This window comes from Etheostoma spectabile, chromosome 7 (genome assembly GCF_008692095.1).
Source record: "Etheostoma spectabile isolate EspeVRDwgs_2016 chromosome 7, UIUC_Espe_1.0, whole genome shotgun sequence".
Classification (NCBI taxonomy): Eukaryota; Metazoa; Chordata; class Actinopteri; order Perciformes; family Percidae; genus Etheostoma; species Etheostoma spectabile.
The window spans coordinates 29,720,018-29,741,615 of record NC_045739.1 but is presented as its reverse complement, the minus strand read 5'-3'; the positions used below and the strand labels follow the sequence as shown (position 1 = coordinate 29,741,615).

Here is a 21,598-nt window from a genome sequence, read left to right as displayed (position 1 = left end):
CTTCATTCAACACAGCAGCTCATTTTTATCTTGATTAATTTATCTGGCATTTCGTACTAAATTCTTTATTTGTTGCCATTTTCCACAGCTTTTCTTTTTGGTTGATGTTCTCATATGCCAAATAAAGTCTATCATTAGGATGCAGAGGCACAGAAACACAGAATTGGCTACTATGTGGTTAATTAATCTTGACTTTTCAAAAGCCTTGCTTTCAAAAGCATGTAAACACAAATATTAAAGTTCTACTTAAATCCTGGGACTGGTTATACAGACTTGTATGTATTTTGTCACTAGTGCGTCCCTGCACTAGTGACAAAATACATACAAGTCTGTAAAACCATTAATAAATGGTGTTTAATGCACACTGAACAGACAATTTGATGCGTTGCAGTAGGAACAGATGAGAATATAATAATGAACAAAGCCTACTGATGGAGCCAAAAATGTATCTCAGAGCGGTTTAAGACTGAAAGTACCACAATATGACTAATCAAACTCCACAACTCCTCTGGAAAAATTGAAAAATCAGACACTAAAGTGCAGCAAACCTGGATTTTTTCTTGGGCTTTTGAACATATTGCATGTTCCCTGAAGAAATATATCTCCATTGTCGTATGTTTAATAAAAGGTTCTGAGCAACTGGTTCATTCTTTAAGAAATATGAATGGTTTTGCTTGATGAAGCTGCCATGCATTCCAACTGCAAGTAACTCAACAGGTTTAATATGCAACAATATATTTATTTTTCTAAACACACAAAAATGAGCAACAGCTCTACACCTACGGCTGAAATAGGCATTTAATCCTTAAAATGCTTCAAGTCACTCAAAAGGATATTTTATCTGAACTCAACCTTGATCTATAGATGAGACACGTTCTAATATCCCACCAATGCCACAGTAATAATTCACTTCAGATAATCCAACAAATATTAACACCACTCTTCTTAAATGCCGTTTTAACAGCTCGTGGTTGGTTGATAGTCTCTGGGAGACAGCTTAAAGGCTTAAGGTGACTTCAGGCATCAAAGTCAGACATCAAATTAAAGAACTTTGGCAAAAATGACTGCCATGAAATAAGTCTGCATAGTTAATAAGTTTTCAAAGTCAATATTAGTATGCATCTTTCTTCTGTAAACAATAAACCCTGGAAAGAACTCAGGTCAAACACGAGGTAACACGACTAACGGCGTCAGTGTGTGGTCGTAGCGAAGCATTCAGCTGATCAGGCTTTCCATTTCTTCGAGATTGCTCGTGTCAAGTTTCGTGATTCTCCGGTCTGTGGGAGAAAGACGGAGAGATAAAGTCCTGTTTGGATCCTTATGTTAACTAATCCTTATGTTTTAACATGATCAAACTGAAAGAAATGGGAACATACTGAAATGCATCTCAATTTGGTTGATGACACCCATGCTGTGTTTGCTGTCAACCATGTTGACGGCAAATCCTCTTTTGCCAAAGCGTCCCGTGCGGCCAATCCGGTGCAGGTAGGTCTCGTTGTCGGCGTTCCCTTCCATGTCCACAGGGAGGTCAAAGTTGACCACGAGAGACACTTGTTCCACATCGATACCTGTAATAAGCAGGACCACGGATGGGTAGGAAATATAGACACACTGCCCTACCACCATGAAGACGTTTTCATTTGAAATCTCCCCCTCACCCCTGGAGCACACGTTTGTGGTCACCAGGACCTTCTCCTTGCCGTTCCTGAAGCGATCGATGACGGCGGCCCTCTGCTCCACGGTCAACTCCCCGCTCAGCAATGCCACCTGGTGGCCCTCGTTGGTCAGGTTCGCGGTCAGCCAAGCAGCCATCTTGCGAGTCTGAAGAAAAACAATCTGCTAAACTCAACTGCTCATTCTACATCCTGTCAAGTTTGGGGACATTTTCCTGGAATTGGAAAAAACATCTTTAAAGCTATAGTGAGTATGTTCTGTCTCCCCCATAAGGAAATCTAAGTAAAGACGACAACAACACTGCTGGCGCATCCACATGATACCGCTTATGCAGAATGTTCTGACAAAAAGATCTCATCTGTCAATTTATCAAAATTCAAGACCCCATTTACAACTGGCATGAACATGCAATCTGTATATCCTATCTTAAAGAAGAAAAAAAACATGAATGAAGAGTGTCACTGCATTAGAGATGGTTGTGTTTGCATTGTGGTCAGACCTGAGCCAGGTGGAAATGCGATCCGTACCGTAACTGAAGAGTGACCAGGACGTACATTTTTTATTACCTCGACTGTGAAATCGGATGTTTCTCACAGACGCTGAACAATGACACGCTAATGTGAGTATGACATGTAGACGTTGCGGGTGTTTGGTATGGGGCGGCTGTTCTGCAGGTGCGTTTAACTGTACTGTAAATAGATGGAGGAGTGAATAATACATTACTCATAGTTATAGGTAATTGCGTTGGAGGAAAAAACACCCCTAATAACAGCAGGTATATTTAGAAAAATTATCTCTAGATATGAAAAAGCATGAACCACAAGACCATACAGAAGTGGATAGGAACATTGCTAACGAACTATCTAATTCTGCCCCTTCGTACCAGCTTAAGCTGCCCAACAAAAGCTACGAGTAGGAGCAGTAGCTAGCAAGTCTTGCCTCACAAAACATGATTTTTGAAACACTTACAGTACTCTCTACAGGAAAAAGAAGAAGAGCCCAAACGGCAGCACTGCTTGCCTCCATGTGGGACATAACAAGTCCTCCAGCCCTGCCTAACGAACTTGCATATTGAGATGAGATCACAATGCAAGCAGAATGGGGATAACAAGAACAATCAACAATACCATGTGTGATGGGGTGGCCTGCAGCTCGGATGTCATGATCCAGATCATGTATCCAAACACAGATCACACATCACCAGGTGTAAATGGGGTCAAACCGTGAAGGGGAAGTTTTTTCTGACTTACATGGCAAAAGATCATGGCCTGTGCAATGGTAAGGCTCCCATAAAGATTACAGAGTGCTGTGAACTTGTCCTCCTTCTCCCTACAGAGCACATAGAACTGCTTGATTGTGTCCAGTGTCTCCTCTTCCCGCTTCAGCCTGATGATGTTGGGATCGGGAACCACCTGCTCTGCAAACCTCCACACGGAGTCCTCAAAGGTTGCAGAGAAAAGGAGCATCTGGCAGTCCCTGGTCAGCTGTCTGTGTCGGTACGAAGGAAAGAGGGATACAATGCCACAAGAGATGCTTTTTGCATGCAGAGCTGAAACAATTCCACATTTTATCTCAGAAATAATTGCAATTAACAATATAATTGTCTCAAATTTAAAAATAGTTATGCATTACTTTTTTTAACCCTCATGTTGTCCTCGGGTCAAATTTACCTGTTTTCCTTTATCATTGTTCTTTTAATTACCCAATTGTAATCACCCAAAATAACATGATTGATTCCACACAACACTCTTTGGCAAGTACAAATCTCTACTTTCATAAATTTTGGGTGTCTTATTCAATTTTATAGTAAAAGAATTGAAGTGTTTTTGAAATAGTATTGAGTAAAAGTTGACATATTCCAGTCTGTGATTATCCATCAACAGCCATTCCTTTAATTTTAGTCTCAATAATTCCTAATTTCTGCTTTACTAACTCAAACATTAGGCATAATTTCCTAAAAATGAGGTTTATTGACCATAAATTCCAAAAATAACCGTAAAACTAAAGTTAATAAGTTAGTGTTATGAAGGGTTAAACATAAAAAAAGTGACAAACAATGAAAAAAGCGTCAAAAGTCTTGAGAAAAACGTAAGGAAAAGTTAAAAACATCAATAGAAAGCGCCAACAAAAGTTTAATTTTTGTTCAATTTTGACGAATGACAACAAGGGTTAAACAAATAACGTTTTGAATAAATCCCAAGATACATCTCTTGGTTATATTATTTATGTGAGTCAGATAATGTAATAACACAGGCTATGAAGTAAACCATGCTCATTACCATCAATAGTCATACCCCTTAGAACATTAGAAATAATGATTACGTAACATAATTGGGTAATAACTGTTAGGCCTTTGGACACGACAAAGACAGGTGTTAAAGTGGGCCGGTGCCTCTGAGAGGAACCCACCTGTGGATCCGAATGCTCTGGTCCCGATGGCCTTGCGTGGCGATCATCACATCAGCCTCGTCGAGCACAAACATGGTAATCTTCTTGGGGTCAATGAGCTTGTACTTGGTGCACCAGTCGAGGACTGTGCCTGGTGTTCCAATGACAATCTGCTCCTGCAACTTGACGCCTCGCTCCGCTGAACGGAATGCAGAATTTCATGTCGTGACACAACCAACACTGGCTCTCTAATAACTTGAAATACCATTTTGCCGCCATTTATATCAGATGTCAAAACAATTCGGGTCGCGTTCTTACGTCTGTTGCCCCGAATGCCGTAAGCCAGTTTCACATCAGGGCAGCATGCCCCCATCTGCTCGATTACTTGGCCGATCTGCAGAGCGAGCTCATATGTTGGTGCGATGCAAAGGCACTGAAAGAAGCAAACAGTTTTTAAATGGTGAGTGCATATCAGCGTCAACGGCAGAATGTGGAAACTTGCTCAGCAGATTACATTTTATGCTTACTTGGGTCCACTTGTTGTCCGGGTTTACATGGCTGAGCATGGCAAGAGAAAAAGCAGCGGTTTTACCCGTGCCAGACTGGGACTGGGCGATCAGATTCTGAGGTCTGCAACCAGAGAAAAGACACACACAGACAAACAAGGGAGTAAACCACTGACAAACAGGACAACAACCTTCATGTAACTACTGCAAGAACAAGCGTTGCAGTCCAAATATTTCAACAAGGGCTCATATTCTGTTCATTTTCAGGTTCGTAATTGTATTAAGATGTTGTACCAGAATAGGTTGACATGGTTACATTTTCAAAGAACACCATATTTTTGTTGTACAGCACATTGCTGCAGCTCCTCTTTTCACCCTGTGTGTTGAGCTCTCTGTTTTAGCTACAGAGTGAGGCCTCTCACTTCTGTTCCATCTTTGTTGGGGTTGCACATGTGCAGTAGCAGGTAGGTAAGGACTACTAGCCAGTCAGAAGCAGAGTATGAGGGCGTGCCCTGACAGTACCTAGGTAAGGACTACTAGCCAGTCAGAAGCAGAGTATGAGGGCGTGCCCTGACAGTAGCTAGGTAAGGACTACTAGCCAGTCAGAAGCAGAGTATGAGGGCCCTGACAGTACCTAGGTAAGGACTACTAGCCAGTCAGAAGCAGAGTATGAGGGTCCTGACAGTACCTAGGTAAGGACTACTAGCTAGTCAGAAGCAGAGTATGAGGGTCCTGACAGTACCTAGGTAAGGACTACTAGCCAGTCAGGAGCAGAGTATGAGGGCCCTGACAGTACCTAGGTAAGGAATACTAGCCAGTCAGGAGCAGAGTATGAGGGTCCTGACAGTACCTAGGTAAGGACTACTAGCCAGTCAGAAGCAGAGTATGAGGGCCTGACAGTACCTAGGTAAGGACTACTAGCCAGTCAGGACTTTGGGCTTTTTCACTTTGTAACCCTATAACATGCACACAAAAGTTATGTAACACAATAAAGGAAAGAATAAAGCCAAAAATCATAATATGAGCATTTTAGGTCATTAATTATGCAGAAAACTATAGACGTCTATGGATGTCACCTCAGACCTAAGAATATTTTCATGGCCATTTTTCACAGTTTTGTAATTTATTACATACCAAGCAATTAAAAAAATTATATAATTGGCTTAATTATAGCCCTAGTACATTTACTTCATGGCCAATTATTTTTTCCATGTTGTCATTATTGTTATTGTCAACTTTATAGTTCCAAATCTAGTTTACAATCAGTTTGCCAGAGTGGCAAAACCATGGATCTAACAAATGAAAATAGTTCAATGTGTTAAAAAAAAATAATAAAAAAAAATAAGCATTATCAAATCCTCACATTTTAGAGGCTTGAATAAGAAAATATTCAGTATTTTTCTTTGTTAAAACAACTTTAACAATTGCTTGATTATAAAAATGGCTGACAAATAATTTCCTAGAATCCAAGGTCATGTTGTTAAGTTCCTCATTTAATCAAACCAGCAAATATTTGCTATTTTTCCTTGAGAAACTTGTTAATTGCCAAAAGCATTGTCAACAATTTTTTTCTAAAGATTATTTTCTGGGCTTTTTCGCTTTTATTTTATAAGACAGCTACATGAGAAAGGGGAGAGAGTGCAGGAAATCGTCACAAGTCGGATTCAAACCCTGGACCTCTACGTCAAGGCATAAATCTCTTAGTGAGTGTGTGTGTGTGTGTGTGTGTGTGTGTGTGTGTGTGTGTGTGTGTGTGTGTGTGTGTGTGTGTGTGTGTGTGTGTGTGTGTTTGCTCTACCACTGAGCCAGCCTGGCCACACATTGTCAACAATTTTGACAATTCATTTCCCAAATGAAGATGAACTCACGGCTGTGCCAACATCATGGGCAAGGCGTTCTCCTGGATCCTGGAGGGTCTGTTGAACCCCAGGTGGTACACACCCTGCAGCAGCTCAGGTTTCCTATTGATCATCAAGCCAAAGAAGCAAAAGTGTGTGAGGAACCAAAACACAACAACTTACATGTGTTTTAAAGCCAATGCCGCGGCCACTCACAGTCTCAGCTCTTCGAATGTCTTGACGGAGTAAAGGGGAGAGGTGGGGTCCCGCTGCAGGACCTCCACCTGGTTTCTGTTCCGCACCAGAAAGCGCCGGATCATCTTATTTAACAGGGACTGTTCAGCCAGGTCCACTTTCTCCGCGTCTCTTTTCGAACCTCCATTTTCAGTCTTCTCTGGCAATATGTTACCTGCACAGGTGGAAACACCAACACAACGTCACCCACCACAACTAACATGACACGGTCAAATTATTAGGTAACGTTAGTTAACCCTCCTGTTGTCCTCAGGTCAAATTTGACCCCTTTAATAAATGTCTATATCTGAAATATGGGTTTCTTTTTAACCCAAATTACCACAAAAAATGGATTGGATTTCTTTCAACGCTCTTTGCAAATACAACTGATCACTTTCACTCTTCTGAGCTTAACTCTTAGTCAAAATAATTCATAATTTCTGCTTTTTTAACTCAAATAGAAGGTATAATTCTATAAAAATGAGGGCTATTGACCATGAATTCCAAAAAGTAGTGTAAAACTAGTGGTAGTTAGGTGGTGGTAGTGAAAACTTAAAAAAAAAAAAAAAAAAAAAAGAGTCTGAAAAGGGACAAAAATGTCAAATTTCTAGACAACACAATGGTTAAAAGGTTTCTAATAACAAAAAGCAGTTACCATTTATGTCTCTTCTTATGTCACGAGGGCCAAGCACTCGCTCAACTTTCTTTGAGAAGTCAAACTGTCGAGAGAAAATGCATTATTAGCTCTAAAAACTGCGTGACTAGAGCAGATAAGTAGCATATTTGGCTAACTTGCTAACGAACGACGAGCAAGTTAGCTTAGTTAGCTCGCGTCTGATAGGACATTTTGGAGATGTTTGGTTTTAAACTTACCTGTGTGGATGGATTTGTGGCTTCTTGAAAATCGACAGCAACCGCCCACGAGTCTTCGGACATTTTAAAACATTAATTATGCGTTTCATTCGAAAGAAACAACAATTTTTTTTTATCAAAAGTTTGATGTCAGCGTGAATGATGTGCGTCAAAGTGAAGTGACGACGTGCCGCTGTTCCTGACCTGGACCAACCGCGACCCGCTGGACCACACCACTGATGCTGCCTTCAAACGCATCGGAAATATCGCAATTAGTAAGACCTGTGTCTAGAAGCAACCAATCAAAGTGACTAATTGCAGAGAAATAGCACGCTACTAGTTACTTTAACGCCAGCTAATGTTAAGATTAATATTGTTGCATGGCTTGAGGTGAAATGTAAAGAAACACCCTATTCACAACTGGTTTACCCTTTAATGACTATTTAAAAAAATCTAATGATATAAGCTGTACAGAATTTTTATCATGATCTTCTTTATTCAACTGAAAAACAAAAGGCCTATGTTTATTTGTTTTAAGAACGAAAAAGAAACACCTAAATGCATGAGTTATTATATTTACAAAGTTTATGAGGTGTACGTGAAGGCACCGTAGTATTCCCATCCTGTTTGAGTGAACCTGCTGACACACCCATTACAGCTACATGCAACAGCAACAACATGATGAGGTAATTGACCATTCTAATCTTTATAAAAACACTACATGCTCATAATATGTTTTTTATTTATTTTATTTTTCTATTTTAAACTCGCTTTGTATGCCCTAAATCTTAATGAATCTTAAATCTGATTTCTTTTTCATGTTTAGTTTCCTTATTTCACTCCCACTTGTATACTTGATTCTATATTGATCTGTATGAGTTAGAGTGTTTGCAAGTTCATATTAAAGTTGATTTGTTGGCCTTTTGTCTATAAAAGTCTATACATATTTATTTTGGTTATCACAGCATTTTTCACAGTAGGGCTACAACCAATGATTATTGTCATTATCCATTATTCTGCCTGTTATTTTTTTTGATTATGGATTATTATTATTTCCCACATAGGAGGGTTAAAGGCAAAAGGCATTTTTATTGATGTTGGATGTTTTGTCTGTTTGTTGATTAATTGTTTGGTCTTTAAAATATCCATCACAAAATCCCAGGTGACATCTTGAAATTGCTTGTTTTTTGGCATTTTTGCTTGAAAAATAACTTGCAGATACATGTTCTGTCAATTGACGTATTGTTTCAGCTCCGCTACACAGCTGATGGACTCAGTGCTTGACATTGGAAGAGAATTAAAAGATTGAAACACATTAAACGTTCATCAGAACTTGCTGTTCACCACATTAATTGAGAACGTGCCTGATTGCCTCATGTTGGATGGGACTCACCGTTCACCATAGAGCTGAGACAATTAGCGGACTGATGGGTGATTCAATAACATACGCTGGTTCCAGCTTCTCCAATACGAGGATTTGCTTGTTTTCTTTGTCTGCAATCGATCAATTTATTTAAGATAAGATAAGATGAGAAAAAAAGTGATTGACAGGGCAGGCTCAAATTACATTAGATACATACAGTGCATGAACATAAAGATACATATCACAAACATTGACAGTTCAGACATATAAAATGCAAAAATCAAGCAAGAAGAAGCCTGAGTGGACCTGTTGGATGCCATATATATATTCAGTGTGCTTATGAAAGTGGAAATGGAGGATTTTGTACATGTTATTCTTTGCAAATGGGACCTTGTAACTGAAAGGATTGGTGAAGGTGAGATCCTGTGTCATTATAGTGGTTTTCCTGTTAGGGGGGTTTGGGGGGGGGGGGGGGGGGGGGGGGGGAGCCTATTATCTTGCTGGCCTGATTTGTTATTCATGCAAATTTTGTTTTGTGTTTGATGGCGAGGGAATTGGACCAGCCTAACTGGGCCATCTCAAGCAATTTCCTTACATCACCTTGAGCTTTAAGAATGTTTTCGGGCACTTGGTCACGAATTTTTAACAAATGATAGAAAAAATAATCACAAAAATAAGCTATAATGAAACCGCAGCCTCTAGCTCAAAGTCTCTTATGTCACCATTTATTATCAATACAATAACCTGCACATTTAAGTGGAATGTATGGCCTTTAATCCTACTATTTGGTTGTTGTGAGAGAGAGAGAGAAAGTAATGAGCCGTGGTGTGTGTGTGTGTGGTGTGTGTGTGTGTGTGTGTGTGTGTGTGTGTGTGTGTGTGTGTGTGTGTGACACCATGTTTGTGAGGTCCAGAAACAGATAGACGTGTAGTGTGCAGACCTGGTTTTATTGGCTGCGAGTTAATTCAATTTGGAGGCGGATGCTGAGCCAACCTGCACACACACACACACACACACACACACACACACACACACACACACACACACACACACACACACACACACAATCTACAGTATATTTCCACAGCTACCAAAATCATGACAGATATTACACATATTAATTGTCATGGTAACCTCGAAAGAAAACACATGGATCAAACCAAGTGATCACAGAAACATAGAGACAGCCAAGCAGCTCCATCAGGAGTTTTTCCCGTCACACCGGAGAAAGGCAGAGAGAGAGAGATCACGGGTGATTCGAGGGAGCCACGTACCCCTGTCCCTCTGAGCCTTTTCTGTCCACTCTGGTGTTAGAGTACATGTATACACCGGGATCCCATGGCTAATATAAAGGAGACCCGAATGGTTCCTGTCATCGGTGTCAGGGAGGGTTGCTGGAGTGAGTGGGTGCTGCTGATGCTTTGAATGCGCATCTGATTGGAAGGGGGATGTTTATTGGAAGAACTGGACCCGCTGTCTCAGCAGCCGCCCCCCCCCCACCCCACACCCCTCCCCCTTCCTTCTCTGTCTCTCTCTCTCTCTCTGTCAAAGCCTATCAACTCCAGCATCCACAGGGAAGAGGAGGGAGGGATGGAGATTAAATGAAACAGTTTTTGCAACCACATGTTGCTGAGCTTGATTGAACTGCTGTTGCTGCAGCTCCTGCCTACCTTTCCTTGGCATTGTACGTCCAACTAACACTGTAGCCACTGCATCTGTAGTTTCTGCCACCTGTGGCAGCGCTCCTATTCTCTCTACGCCACAGAGAGAGAGAGAGAGAACAAAAAAGGGGAGCTGATAGAGGTCGGGGAGGAGGAGGATATCTTTCATGATAAGTGGACTTCTGACAGAGAGAGATCCCCACTGCATACCCAGTTGAACCAAATGAAAGGTAAGACAATAAGGCTGATGCTGTGATCATACCTGATGCATTTTAATGCCGCAGTGTGTCCCTCTGATGATGCATATATTACACATTCCTGTGTCTGAAATGAGGAAAAAAGGTCAACCATGTCTGATGGGTAAAACTGCTACTTTTGATCTTGATTTACAGTGCAGACATATATATGTAAAAGACACTGTGTGTCAACAGGTGGTTACCACGGCATCTGCTCTCTGTTTTGACACTAATGAGTGCAGAGGAGTGTGGCAACGCTGATAGGAAATGTTGAGAGTTGATGGTTTGGTGGTCTTTTAAACCCAGGAGGGAGGCAGGGTGATTCATGTGACTGAGTCATCCAGGGAAACATCATCCTGGGACTGCTACTTTTAACAATAATTACTATGAACTCAAAGACCGTAAAGAAAGAGATGCCTCGGAAAACCACCTGTCATGCAGCTCAGGGATATGTAGCTTTCCTTTAAACACATAATGTTAACTTATTCAGAATGTGACTTCAAGTCACATTTTTTTCTGCACTATATCTTTAATTTCACATTTATGGATTGCTGTATCTCAGCACTTCTGTTATCATCTTTCAACAGGACAGAATTGGGATAGTTTGCAGACCTGAATTAAGTCTTACTTTTATCCACCTGTACGAGGAGACTGTTTACATAGAGGGACAAAGGGATGTCTCAATCTGTGGTTGACTGGACACATGATGGCACTGTTGAGACAGACACCCAGTCTGTAATATCATCTGCATGATCTTTTCCTAGCCATAAATAACCGTGCGGTGCCTAAAAAGTGGGATTGACTTTTAGAAAGGCTGATTGAATTTTTCATTGACTTTGAAGGAGCTCTTGTTTAGCCACGGAGTGTAAAAGTTGTACCTGTGGAGATTAGTCAAACCTATTTGAATGTTCAAAGTGAATGGGATTTTTTGTGTTTTGTGTGGTGTTTTTATAGCAACCAGTCGCAGCATCATAAATAAAGGCATATTACTGGTCAGTCTGCAGCTAAACGAGCGAGCAAGCTGAGCTGTCTCTATGGAAATTGCTTTCGTCATAACACTTCCTATCAAGCCGTGGCTCTGCTCATGCAGCATGCCGACCCTTGACAGCAGAAGATTGCCGGTGGCGGAGACGACATTAACAATGAGACACAGCCCTGAAGCAACACACAATTGCATTGTATGACTTACATAATTAGTGGCTCTTCATTCCTCCTAAAATATTCCTTCATGTATCTGAAGTTTCTTTTTTCACCTCACATGACACTGTTTTTTTCCCCTCTGTTACATTGCAGATGTGTTGCAATGATGATATCACCCTGCATTTTTTTTAGTGCTCTGGCCTTTATCTCAAATGTTCCAAGTACTAAGTGCATCATGCCCTTAGAGATTAATAAGGGTTGGAATATCAATAAAACCTGCTGAAATGAATTGACATCTGCTTTCATCTAGTTTAATAGTCTGTATGTCATTTATTTATGCAATAAGGACAATAGCTATATGCTGATTTACGTGTGTAGTCCCTGGGCAGGAAACAGATCTCGGTGAGAAAAGCAGCAGTAATGAGACCCTGCTGTGTGTTTAATGCTTAGTAACAAGCATGGTAAAAAAGAAAGTCTTTCTGCAATTGAGCCCCCAAATATGAAATAAATGCATAATTATAGAATAAAGCATTGCATGATGAAACTGTGTAAAATCTGCAAAGGAAACCCTCATTTGTGAAATCATTTAAGAAATGATTAAAAGTCAAAATATCCTTGTACCATTTAGCAAGTTAGCGCAGTTAACGGTTTAGTTAGGGCAACAACAATGCCAAACTTATTCTGAATCAACTATCTAGCCGCTGCTTAAAAAATGCGGACTCCAAATATCACGCTTTTGATTATTTAGCTCAATGAGGCTGCACATGCCAGGCAAGGCAAGGCAATTTTATTTGTATCGCCCTTTTCTGCAGCAGTGCAATTCAAAGTGCTTTACATAAAACATCAAACACATAATTATTAAAAATTAAATAAAAAAAGTGTACTTTTTTTTTCTTGATTGTCACATGCCGATTTTGTAGTCGGTATGGTGTACTTGTTTGAGTCTAAATTCAATTAAAAAAAAATGTTGTACATATTAATACAAAATTAAGAACAATAAATAAAAGTGATACAAGGTTTAAAACAATTAACCCTTGTGTTGTCCTTAGGTCAAATTGACCTGTTTCAAAGTGTTTTATATCAGAAATATGGATTTCTTTCAACCACATTGCCCATTAATAACATGTATGATTCCATACGTTCTTCAGGTAACATTAATGATTACTTTCATTGAATTTTTGGGGTGTTTTCTTTAATCTTATAGCATTTTAATTCTTTTTTTTGAGGGTTTCAAAACAGTATCCGGAGTAAACTTTGACATACACCTAGATATCTGTGATTCACTCAACATCCTCTGATCTTAACTATTAGTCAAAATAATTCATAATTTTTGCCTTTTTAACTAAAAACTTGTGTATAATTTGATGTAAATGAGGTTTGTTGACCATGAATTCCAAGAATAAGTGTGAAATCTATTATTAAACCGGCTCAGGTTTTTAAAAAAAACGCCAATAGCATGGAAAAAGTGACAAATAAATCAGAAAAAGCAACAAAAACATCAGAAAAGAACAAAAAAATATTCATTTTCAATTTTGACCTGGAAGGACAAGTTCATGGTTAATCAGGGTTAATCAAAACCAGATTGAAAATCGGGAATTTGTTCCAGATATATGTAGAATAGAAACTGAACGCCGCGTCCCCCTTTTCTGTTCTGGTTCTGGGGATGGCGAGGAGACCTGTCCCTGATGACCTTAGAGGCCTCTGCGGTTCATAATATAGCAGAACTAACAGGTAATTTGGCCATAAATCATTTAGCGATTTATAAACCAGCAGAAGAATTTTGAAATCTATTCTTTGGGGCACAGGAAGCCAGTGTAAAGACTTCAGAATTGGACTGATGTGATCAGCGTATGCATCCTAGCTAGCTGGCTAACTAGCTATGCAGGGTTTGTAGCTAGCTAGTTGAAATTAGCTAGTTAATTCAGAGTTACCTCATCTTTGTTCGGTTTCTAAAGATGTTCCTCAGAGAAACACACAACTCTGAAGTCTGACTCACAGGCTATGTATATATACTTCCCCGCAGAATAAGCTCACAAGTTCACAGCCTAGCTGGTTAGCAGCAAGGTACAAGTCCTCTCCAATCTTATCTAGAAACTTCCAATTGTAACCGTGCTGTACAACATAGTATAATTCAGTCTCTGCATTTAACCCATTTAACCCATTGGACAGCCACATAACACCGTGTGGGGGGAGCAACTTGGGTTTCGGTGTCAATAATAATGTATAATAATAATGTATATTTTATTAATCCCACAATATTTTACACACAATACACATAGGCCTTAACTACACACACACATTCTCAGTACCTATACTAAATTACACTAAATGGAGAGATGTCAGAGTGAGGGGGGGGGGGGGTGTGCACATGGAAAGGCGCCCCGAGCAGTTGGGGGTTTGGTGCCTTGCTCAAGAGCACTTTGGCAGTGCCCAGGAAGTGAACCAGTCCACCACCATACTTTAGTCCGTACTGTATGTGAACCTAAACCTGCAACCCTCCGGTTCCCAACCCAACCCCCTACTGACTAGGCCACTATCCCCCCCCCCCAAGGACACTATGACATGCCGCTAATCTTGTGGTTGGAGGGATGACCCGCTCTACCTCGGTGCCACACGGTCACCAGATATGACATTACCAGCTTTTTTAGGCTAAATAAATAAAACAAGATGTTAGTTTCTATCAGTGTCTGTCTGTATCTACAGCTGTTGGTTCAGAATTGCTTTTGACATGGTCGTTTCTCTAACTAAGATGAGCTAATGGCTACATTAAGTAGTAGGGAATGTCATTGGGATTAGGTTGGGTGGAGAAATGATTGTGTAACAAATATTAAATAAAACTTTGTAAGTAAATAAAGAAATAACATGCCATAATAATGAGTTGCGTTTCAAATACTTTCTTCAATTGTTGTTTAAATCATACCACAATTCATTCATATGGTTATTTATTTCATTGTGACAGCTTTTTTTTGATTATCTGATATTTTGTCTTTTTTCTGACATGTGGCAACAAACCAGAATCCTAAAAGCAGCACCATGCCAGGACTCATTAACAAGGAGAACCGGACTGCTCTGCCCCTTAGTGTCTCTGACATCACTTCCTGTGTCAGGGGTTATACTCTGGCCATGACAGCCTCTATGACCTATGAAAATATTGAGGACCATGCAATTGAGGGTGAGTATGTACCCAACAGAAGATTGGGTTGTTTATTTCATCTAGATTAGGAACGCTAGCCACTTTCAACCAACCTTATGCTCTGAAACACTGTTGTAAAAGTATTGACTGAAGATGTGTAGTTGCTTGTTTGCTGCCTCTAGTTCATGCCCTTAATTTTTTTTTATCAATCTAACTTCCTTTTAGGGATCTTCATTTATCCACTGGAGGAAAATACTATTGTTGTGGGGTTTGAGTCTATGATATCCAGTCAGATTATAACACTTCAAATCAAAGACAAGGCAAAACTTGACGACTGTTATCAGGATTGCTGCAGCACATCCAACGGAGCCCTTCAGAGTGGCAGCGGTAAGATTAAAGCTGCTCTAATCAATATTGTTATGTTAGCAATTGATCAAATTACTGTTTGTGAAACCTTGTTTCCAGCAGCAGCAGGCAGCTGTTTTCAAAGCCAAAAAGTCATCTAAACCCGTTAAATGACATACAGCCCACATAGTTGAGCAATTAGCAGCTAAAGAGCCAGATATTTCCCTCAGGACAGAGTAAATCTGTCTCTTACAAAGTCCCCAAACTTTATCGAAGTGCATGCTAAGTAGGTGTTAGTACTTCTTTAAAGGAGAATTACGGTCAATTCCAAGACATAGCTCTGTTGTTTCTAAATGTGGAGGTCTGTCAGTAGAGAGAAAAACTAACCAATCGGTGCTGTCTACATCGTGTTATTGTCCTGCTAGAGTTAGCACCCAACAGGCCCAAACAGGGCAAGTTTTAAATGTGTTTTTATCCTCTAAAGATGTTCAAAATGTCATTAAAAGTGCCCCCCCCCATGTGAAGTGATTCATTTAGAGTGAACACAGTGAATCTGACTGCTGGAGATGTGACAGAAATACATGAAAGTTCTGCTAATAGTTTAGATCCTGTGTTGAGAGGCAGTTGTAGTGCTTAGGGACCGTCTACAAACTGCAACAAATAAAAGAGATACATACATATTTTCAAAAATAGGCATATGCATATTTTTTAAAAGTAAGTGCTTTAGTACAGCTAGCCGGACACAAGTTATAATTGAGGTAAGTTATTTAATCATTAAATTGGTAGCCTACATATTTTAGTTTGATCTCTTTTCTGTGTTGTAGTTTGTAGACGGTCCCTAAGCTCTCTGACTGCTTCTCAACACAGGAACTTAACACAGCTGAATTAACACAACTTGTATGCCTTTCTGTCACATCACCAGCAGTCAGATTCACTGTGTTCACTCTGAAGGAATAACTGCACATGGATAGGCACTTTGATGGACATATTGAACATATTTAGAGGCTAAAAACACATTTAAAACTTGCCCTGTTTAAGCCTGTTGGGTGCTAACGCTAGCAGGAAGATAACACGGTGTAGGCAGCACCGATTGGTTAGTTTTTCTCTCTACTGACAGACCTCCAAATTTACAAACTACAGAACTACATGTTGAAATCAACCAGAATTCACCTTTAAGTCTTCTGTAAGATGGGTAGTATGTATGGACAGAATTATGGGTTAGGTTTAGATAGATACAAGTGAAGATATTATAATAACATAATATTGTGGTACTTCACCTAAACAAAGAAGCCTGTATCGCTCTCTATATCTGAATATTAAAATGTAGAATAGACTACAATGCCTTTATTGTCATTATACACAAGTGTAGTACCTGTGCAACGAGATTGAAGCAACCCCTTTCATAGTGTCAACACGAAATACAAAAATATAAAATATAAAAATATAGGTAGTGCAGAAAAAAAAGAGGGGGGGGTGGGCTGGTGCACAGTCCTGAGAGCATCTATATACATATATAAAATAGTTTTGTATACACATTACGGAAAAATGTTGGTTGATCAAAAGTCCTGAGTATTAAATATTACACAGTAATGAGATTAAGTGGTTAAGTATTAATAATAAATAAATATTGCACTGTAACGAAATGAAATGGTTAAGTACTAAATATAGCACTGTATGAAATGTCCCAGTGTCCTTTTAGGTAGTATATATCAGTGTATATGTTTTGGGCATAAAAGATAACTTAGTTTCTGGACAGCTTTGCATAAGCTTTGGCACCTTGCGAGTCATAGAAATCGTGCTAATGTATATATATACTGTTTGAAATATGGTTGGTCCCTAATCTAGTCTGCTGTTACAGGACACATATTGATTGATGAGGATTTGGAGAGGACAGTGTTAGTGGTTAACCTGGGGCTCATCCCTCCTATGGAGACGGTCCATATTCTGGTCAGTACCTCCGCTGAGCTCTCCACCTTGCCCAACGGCGGCATCAGGGTCTCGTCCCCACCGGTGTGCACTCCTCGGGTACAGAGGACCATCAACGAGGAGCAGGGACTATCCCCAAACTTCTCCAGAACGTAAGGAAAACCTCATAAAAACAACATACAAGTGTCTTGGTAATGTTACATGTTACTTAAGATTGGACTGGAACTTTAGGTTTGTATGGATGGAAACTGACTATACTAACATTTTATATGTTTATTTAGGGTAGCTCCATTTGAAGTCATTTATGCTTTGCTACTTTTAGGCGGGACAGGCATAGTTGTGCCTCAAGTCCGCACGATCAAACTCCCAACTCCCCCCAGCTGTGGTTGTCTTCACTGCTGGAGGAAGAGACCATCAACTCCATGGACTACGAGTTTAACTTCCAGCTGGAGATACGGGCTCCCTATCTCCTCGCAGGTTAGACAATTACCCAATATATTTGATAGCTGTATTCTCTTTGGGAAAATCCACTTGTCAAGCGTGATTACACCCATGAGCTGCTGTATCTAGAATTAATGTTTTTGCCACTTGGTTTAATGGTACATCAGGTGTGATCGCTCAAGCTATTCTGTAATCAAGCAATGCATTTCAGTGTTTCTTGAAAGCTCTCATGTCTCCAGTAAGAAGCTGTAATTGTGACATCCTGTAGGGATAAGGCGTAAAAAAAAAAGAAGCCTTTTGTGTGTTCGCAGTTAGTGTGTGTGTTTATGTCACACAGTGCTGAATGCTCTTCTTATATAGATGTCAATTGGGAACATAATTGGGCAACGCTAAACATGTTCAAGCAGGGGTCTTCAGTGGTTTGAATACCAAGGACCACTTAGCTGACAGAGAGACGGAGCAGGGTACACCCCCCCCCCCCCCCCCCACACACACACACACACATACACACTACATATTATATGAAATTGAGTTACATTAAACTGGGCCAACAATAAGACTTATCGTTTTTACTAAGCTATTGGAATAATAATATGTATTTATGCATCATGTTTTAATGTTAAAAATACATGTATGAATCCTTATGCCTAAAATGTATCTGTGGAAGGCTACCTTACCTACAGGCCAGTACCCTGTTGTCAATGTTATTCAAGTAAAATAAAATAAAAATCACAAATAGGCCAATTTTCTTTTTGCTTAAGATGTTGGCTTTATGTTTATGTATATTTTTAGACATATTACAACATTTTTTTCTCTTTAAAAATTATTAAACATTTTGGTGGCCCCCCTGCATTAACTTGGAGGACCCCCCTTAGGGTCCTAGACGCTAATTTGCTTTCTTGCTTGTACGTGAGTTCCTTCAGAATATCAATATTTCAGAAATGAGAGTGGTATCCATCTTCTCATCAACCTTGCAGCAAAAAAGAAATTCTTTAAACCTTGACAACTTGATGGTTTGAGCTAAACCAAATCCCAAACCAATCATATTATAACTCATACAGCAGTGGCTGGTATTTTATTATTTGTGTTTGCTCAAATTGCAACAGCACTTGAAGGCATCAGTGCATAAGTAATCTTGCTTTTCAAATCTTTTGGAAGTGTCTTGCACTTATAAATGGGATGGTAGTTTCAATGGGACCTGCTGGTTTGTTATTACTGTTATTACTGGGGGTGGTGTGGGGATGGGGGGGAGCCACTGGTTATTCCATCTGCTGTGTGTCTGTTTCTCTGTGTAGGTGTAGAGAGCCCGTCTCACGCTATCCGAGCCGATGCAGACCCTCTGGCTCGCTCTGCCACAAGCGTCGTCATCACCCTGGCTGACAAGTACACGTATGACTGTCCTGTCCAAATCCTCATCTACCCCAGCGGTGGGTTCACAGCTTCACTTACAGCACAACAGTGTCATTAATTAGTCTCTGCTCTCAAGGGCAATACTCCCAAGTCTTTATTCCAGCCTTTTCTCAAGCTTTTTTTTTTTTTACAGTTTTATAATCAGATAATGTGCGAGGTGATTCACCTGCCCACTTTGTGGTCCTCCTGTTGTCTGACATGCCAGCGGAGTCAGACTGCCTTGTGTGGGTGTGCAGTGTCAGGTTATTTTTTATTTTTTTTCCCCCCCCCGATCTCTCTCGTCTCCTTCTCTCAGGAGAGGCCCGGAAGAGCCCCGGCCGTGCTGATCCAATAGTCCTCTTATGAAGGTTTTGTTCACAAACAGACCTGCTGTCACTGCAAGGCAATTTAATTCAGCTCCAGCTGCTGCTGCAGTTTCAATCACAACATGGATGCTAAGCTTGAGCAAAGAGAGTGAGGAACTGAACTGCATTACAGGCAGTGTTGTAGGCCTCCTAATATTTAAAACAAAACCCTCAATGAGGAGCATTTTTTTTCCTTTTTTTTAATCATAATCTTGGTTGATTAATGGTCCAGAAACACAGACTCTGTCATATAAATGACATGCTTTCTGCAAGTTGAGACATTGTAAGACACATTCAATACCACATAGACAATATCATAGCCAAGGTAAGAAAGATATATTAATGAAAACCGGATGATAAGGCCTAAAGCTATTCACCAAATGTATTCATTCATTGACATGTATATCCCATATCTGTCCAGCAGTATATAACAATTCCCAGTAATATCATGAATTAATCATAAAAATGGACCTGTACCTGGAGAAGCAGCAGATAATGGACAGAGCCTTTTCATGAAGGCAATTTTAATGCGAAAATTGAAATCTATGATTTTTAAGACTTTTTAAGAAAATCTGCAGTATTCTCTCAACCATAATAGCTGATTTTGTTGTCTAGAGACCCAGCACAGCATTTTTATAGGCGACCACCTCTTCAGTCTCACATCAATATGTCTATCTGCTTTATAATATTTGAATGTAATGTCTTTGTCCTGGCCAACTGTGTCCCTTTAGAGCCTCATCTGCCACATGTGCTGATTGAGAACGGAGACATGACGCAGGACGAGTATGATGAGTATCTTCACGGCCGCAGCGATTTCATCAAGGCCACCAAGAAGGACTCCAGCAACGAGAGAAAAGTGAGTGTGTCAACAACATCCGCACCATGTACCTGAACTGATTATACCACCAGGGGAGTGGTAAGGACTTCACAGCAGCACAATGTACTGCCACAGATATTATATTTGTGAAGCTGCAGCGATGAAATGATATATCATTCAGAGATCCTTTACTTAGGTAAAAGTACTAACACCCCACTGGGAAAATACTTTTCTACAAGTAAAAGTATTGTCAGTAAAATGTAAAGTATCGAGTAAAAATCTGCAGACAAACTTCCCTGTCAGTGTTTCACTATTATAAATTATGTTTTTGGATCAGTATTACTGCTGCAATATTGTGTGTGTTGCATTTCTACTAATGTTAAATGTCGTGCTCATTTGAACTACGACAATTTGAAACACTTCATACTCTAGATTATCAGAAACTTTCCATATAAAGTCACCAAATTTTGGAGTTACGTGGTTTTCACTTGACAAGAAAGACTGTTATTTGTAAATTATCTAAAGTGAAGCAACGGAACAAGTATAATATTTATCTCAGGGCTGTGCAATTAATCTAATTTTAATTGCCATTTTGAAATATTAGCTCCTAACGGCCACACAAACAATGTTATTGAGGGAAATGATTATTTTGCATGGTACATTTTGCAAGTCAACTGCTTTTTTTGTATTGTGTTCTGAAGGGGAATTATTGTCATATAATGAGAACGTCATAAAAAAAGTTGATTTAAATCAGCAATTCCGTTCAAAAATTGAAATTTGCATATTATATTCATTCACCACACACAGAGCGATTTATTTCAAATGTTAATTTCTTTTAATTGGGATGATTATAACTGACAACTAATAAAACAAAAACAAATTCAGTATCTCAAAAACTTTGAATATTGTGACAAGGTTCAATATTGAAGACACCTAGTTCCACACTCTAATCAGCTAATTAATTCAAAACAGCTGCAAAGGCCTTTGAATGGTCTCTCGGTCTGGTTCTGTAGGCTGCACAATCAGGGGGAAGACTGCTGACTTGACAGCTGGCCAAAGGACGACCATTGACACCTTGCACAAGGAAGGCAAGAAACAAAAGGTCATTGCTAAAGAGGCTGGCTGTTCACAGAGCTCTGTGTCCAAGCACATTAATAGAGAGGCAAAGGGAAGGAAAAGATGTGGTAGAAAAAAAGTGTACAAGCAATAGGGATAACCGGATTGGGAAACAAAACCCATTCCAAAATGTGGGGAAGATTCACAAAGAGTGGACTGGAGTCGGTGCTTCAA

At 39.8% G+C, this 21,598-nt stretch overlaps 2 protein-coding genes across 2 annotated transcripts in view; one reads left to right on the top strand and one right to left on the bottom strand.

Annotated features, from left to right (window-relative positions):
• Positions 1 to 754: 754 nt before the first annotated feature.
• On the bottom strand, positions 755 to 7,741 carry ddx19a (DEAD-box helicase 19a). The gene is made up of 11 exons (XM_032519937.1): positions 7,514 to 7,741; positions 7,296 to 7,359; positions 6,623 to 6,815; positions 6,437 to 6,529; positions 4,590 to 4,692; positions 4,381 to 4,495; positions 4,084 to 4,261; positions 2,925 to 3,162; positions 1,659 to 1,821; positions 1,377 to 1,568; positions 755 to 1,277 (listed from the first exon to the last, which is right to left on the bottom strand). Exons 1-11 carry the CDS (start codon positions 7,574 to 7,576, stop codon positions 1,216 to 1,218), a joined length of 1,464 nt encoding a protein of 487 aa, XP_032375828.1. The 5' UTR covers positions 7,577 to 7,741; the 3' UTR covers positions 755 to 1,215.
• Positions 7,742 to 10,434: 2,693 nt separating this feature from the next.
• The window catches only part of vwa5b1 (von Willebrand factor A domain containing 5B1), a 36,698-nt gene continuing 25,534 nt past the window's right edge, over positions 10,435 to 21,598 (top strand). The window contains exons 1-7 of the mRNA XM_032519942.1: positions 10,435 to 10,746; positions 14,908 to 15,064; positions 15,251 to 15,412; positions 17,229 to 17,448; positions 17,619 to 17,773; positions 19,033 to 19,164; positions 20,223 to 20,347. Coding sequence (XP_032375833.1) covers positions 14,926 to 15,064; positions 15,251 to 15,412; positions 17,229 to 17,448; positions 17,619 to 17,773; positions 19,033 to 19,164; positions 20,223 to 20,347 — 933 coding nt within the window. The 5' untranslated portion in view covers positions 10,435 to 10,746; positions 14,908 to 14,925. The remainder of the gene's footprint in view (positions 10,747 to 14,907; positions 15,065 to 15,250; positions 15,413 to 17,228; positions 17,449 to 17,618; positions 17,774 to 19,032; positions 19,165 to 20,222; positions 20,348 to 21,598) is intronic.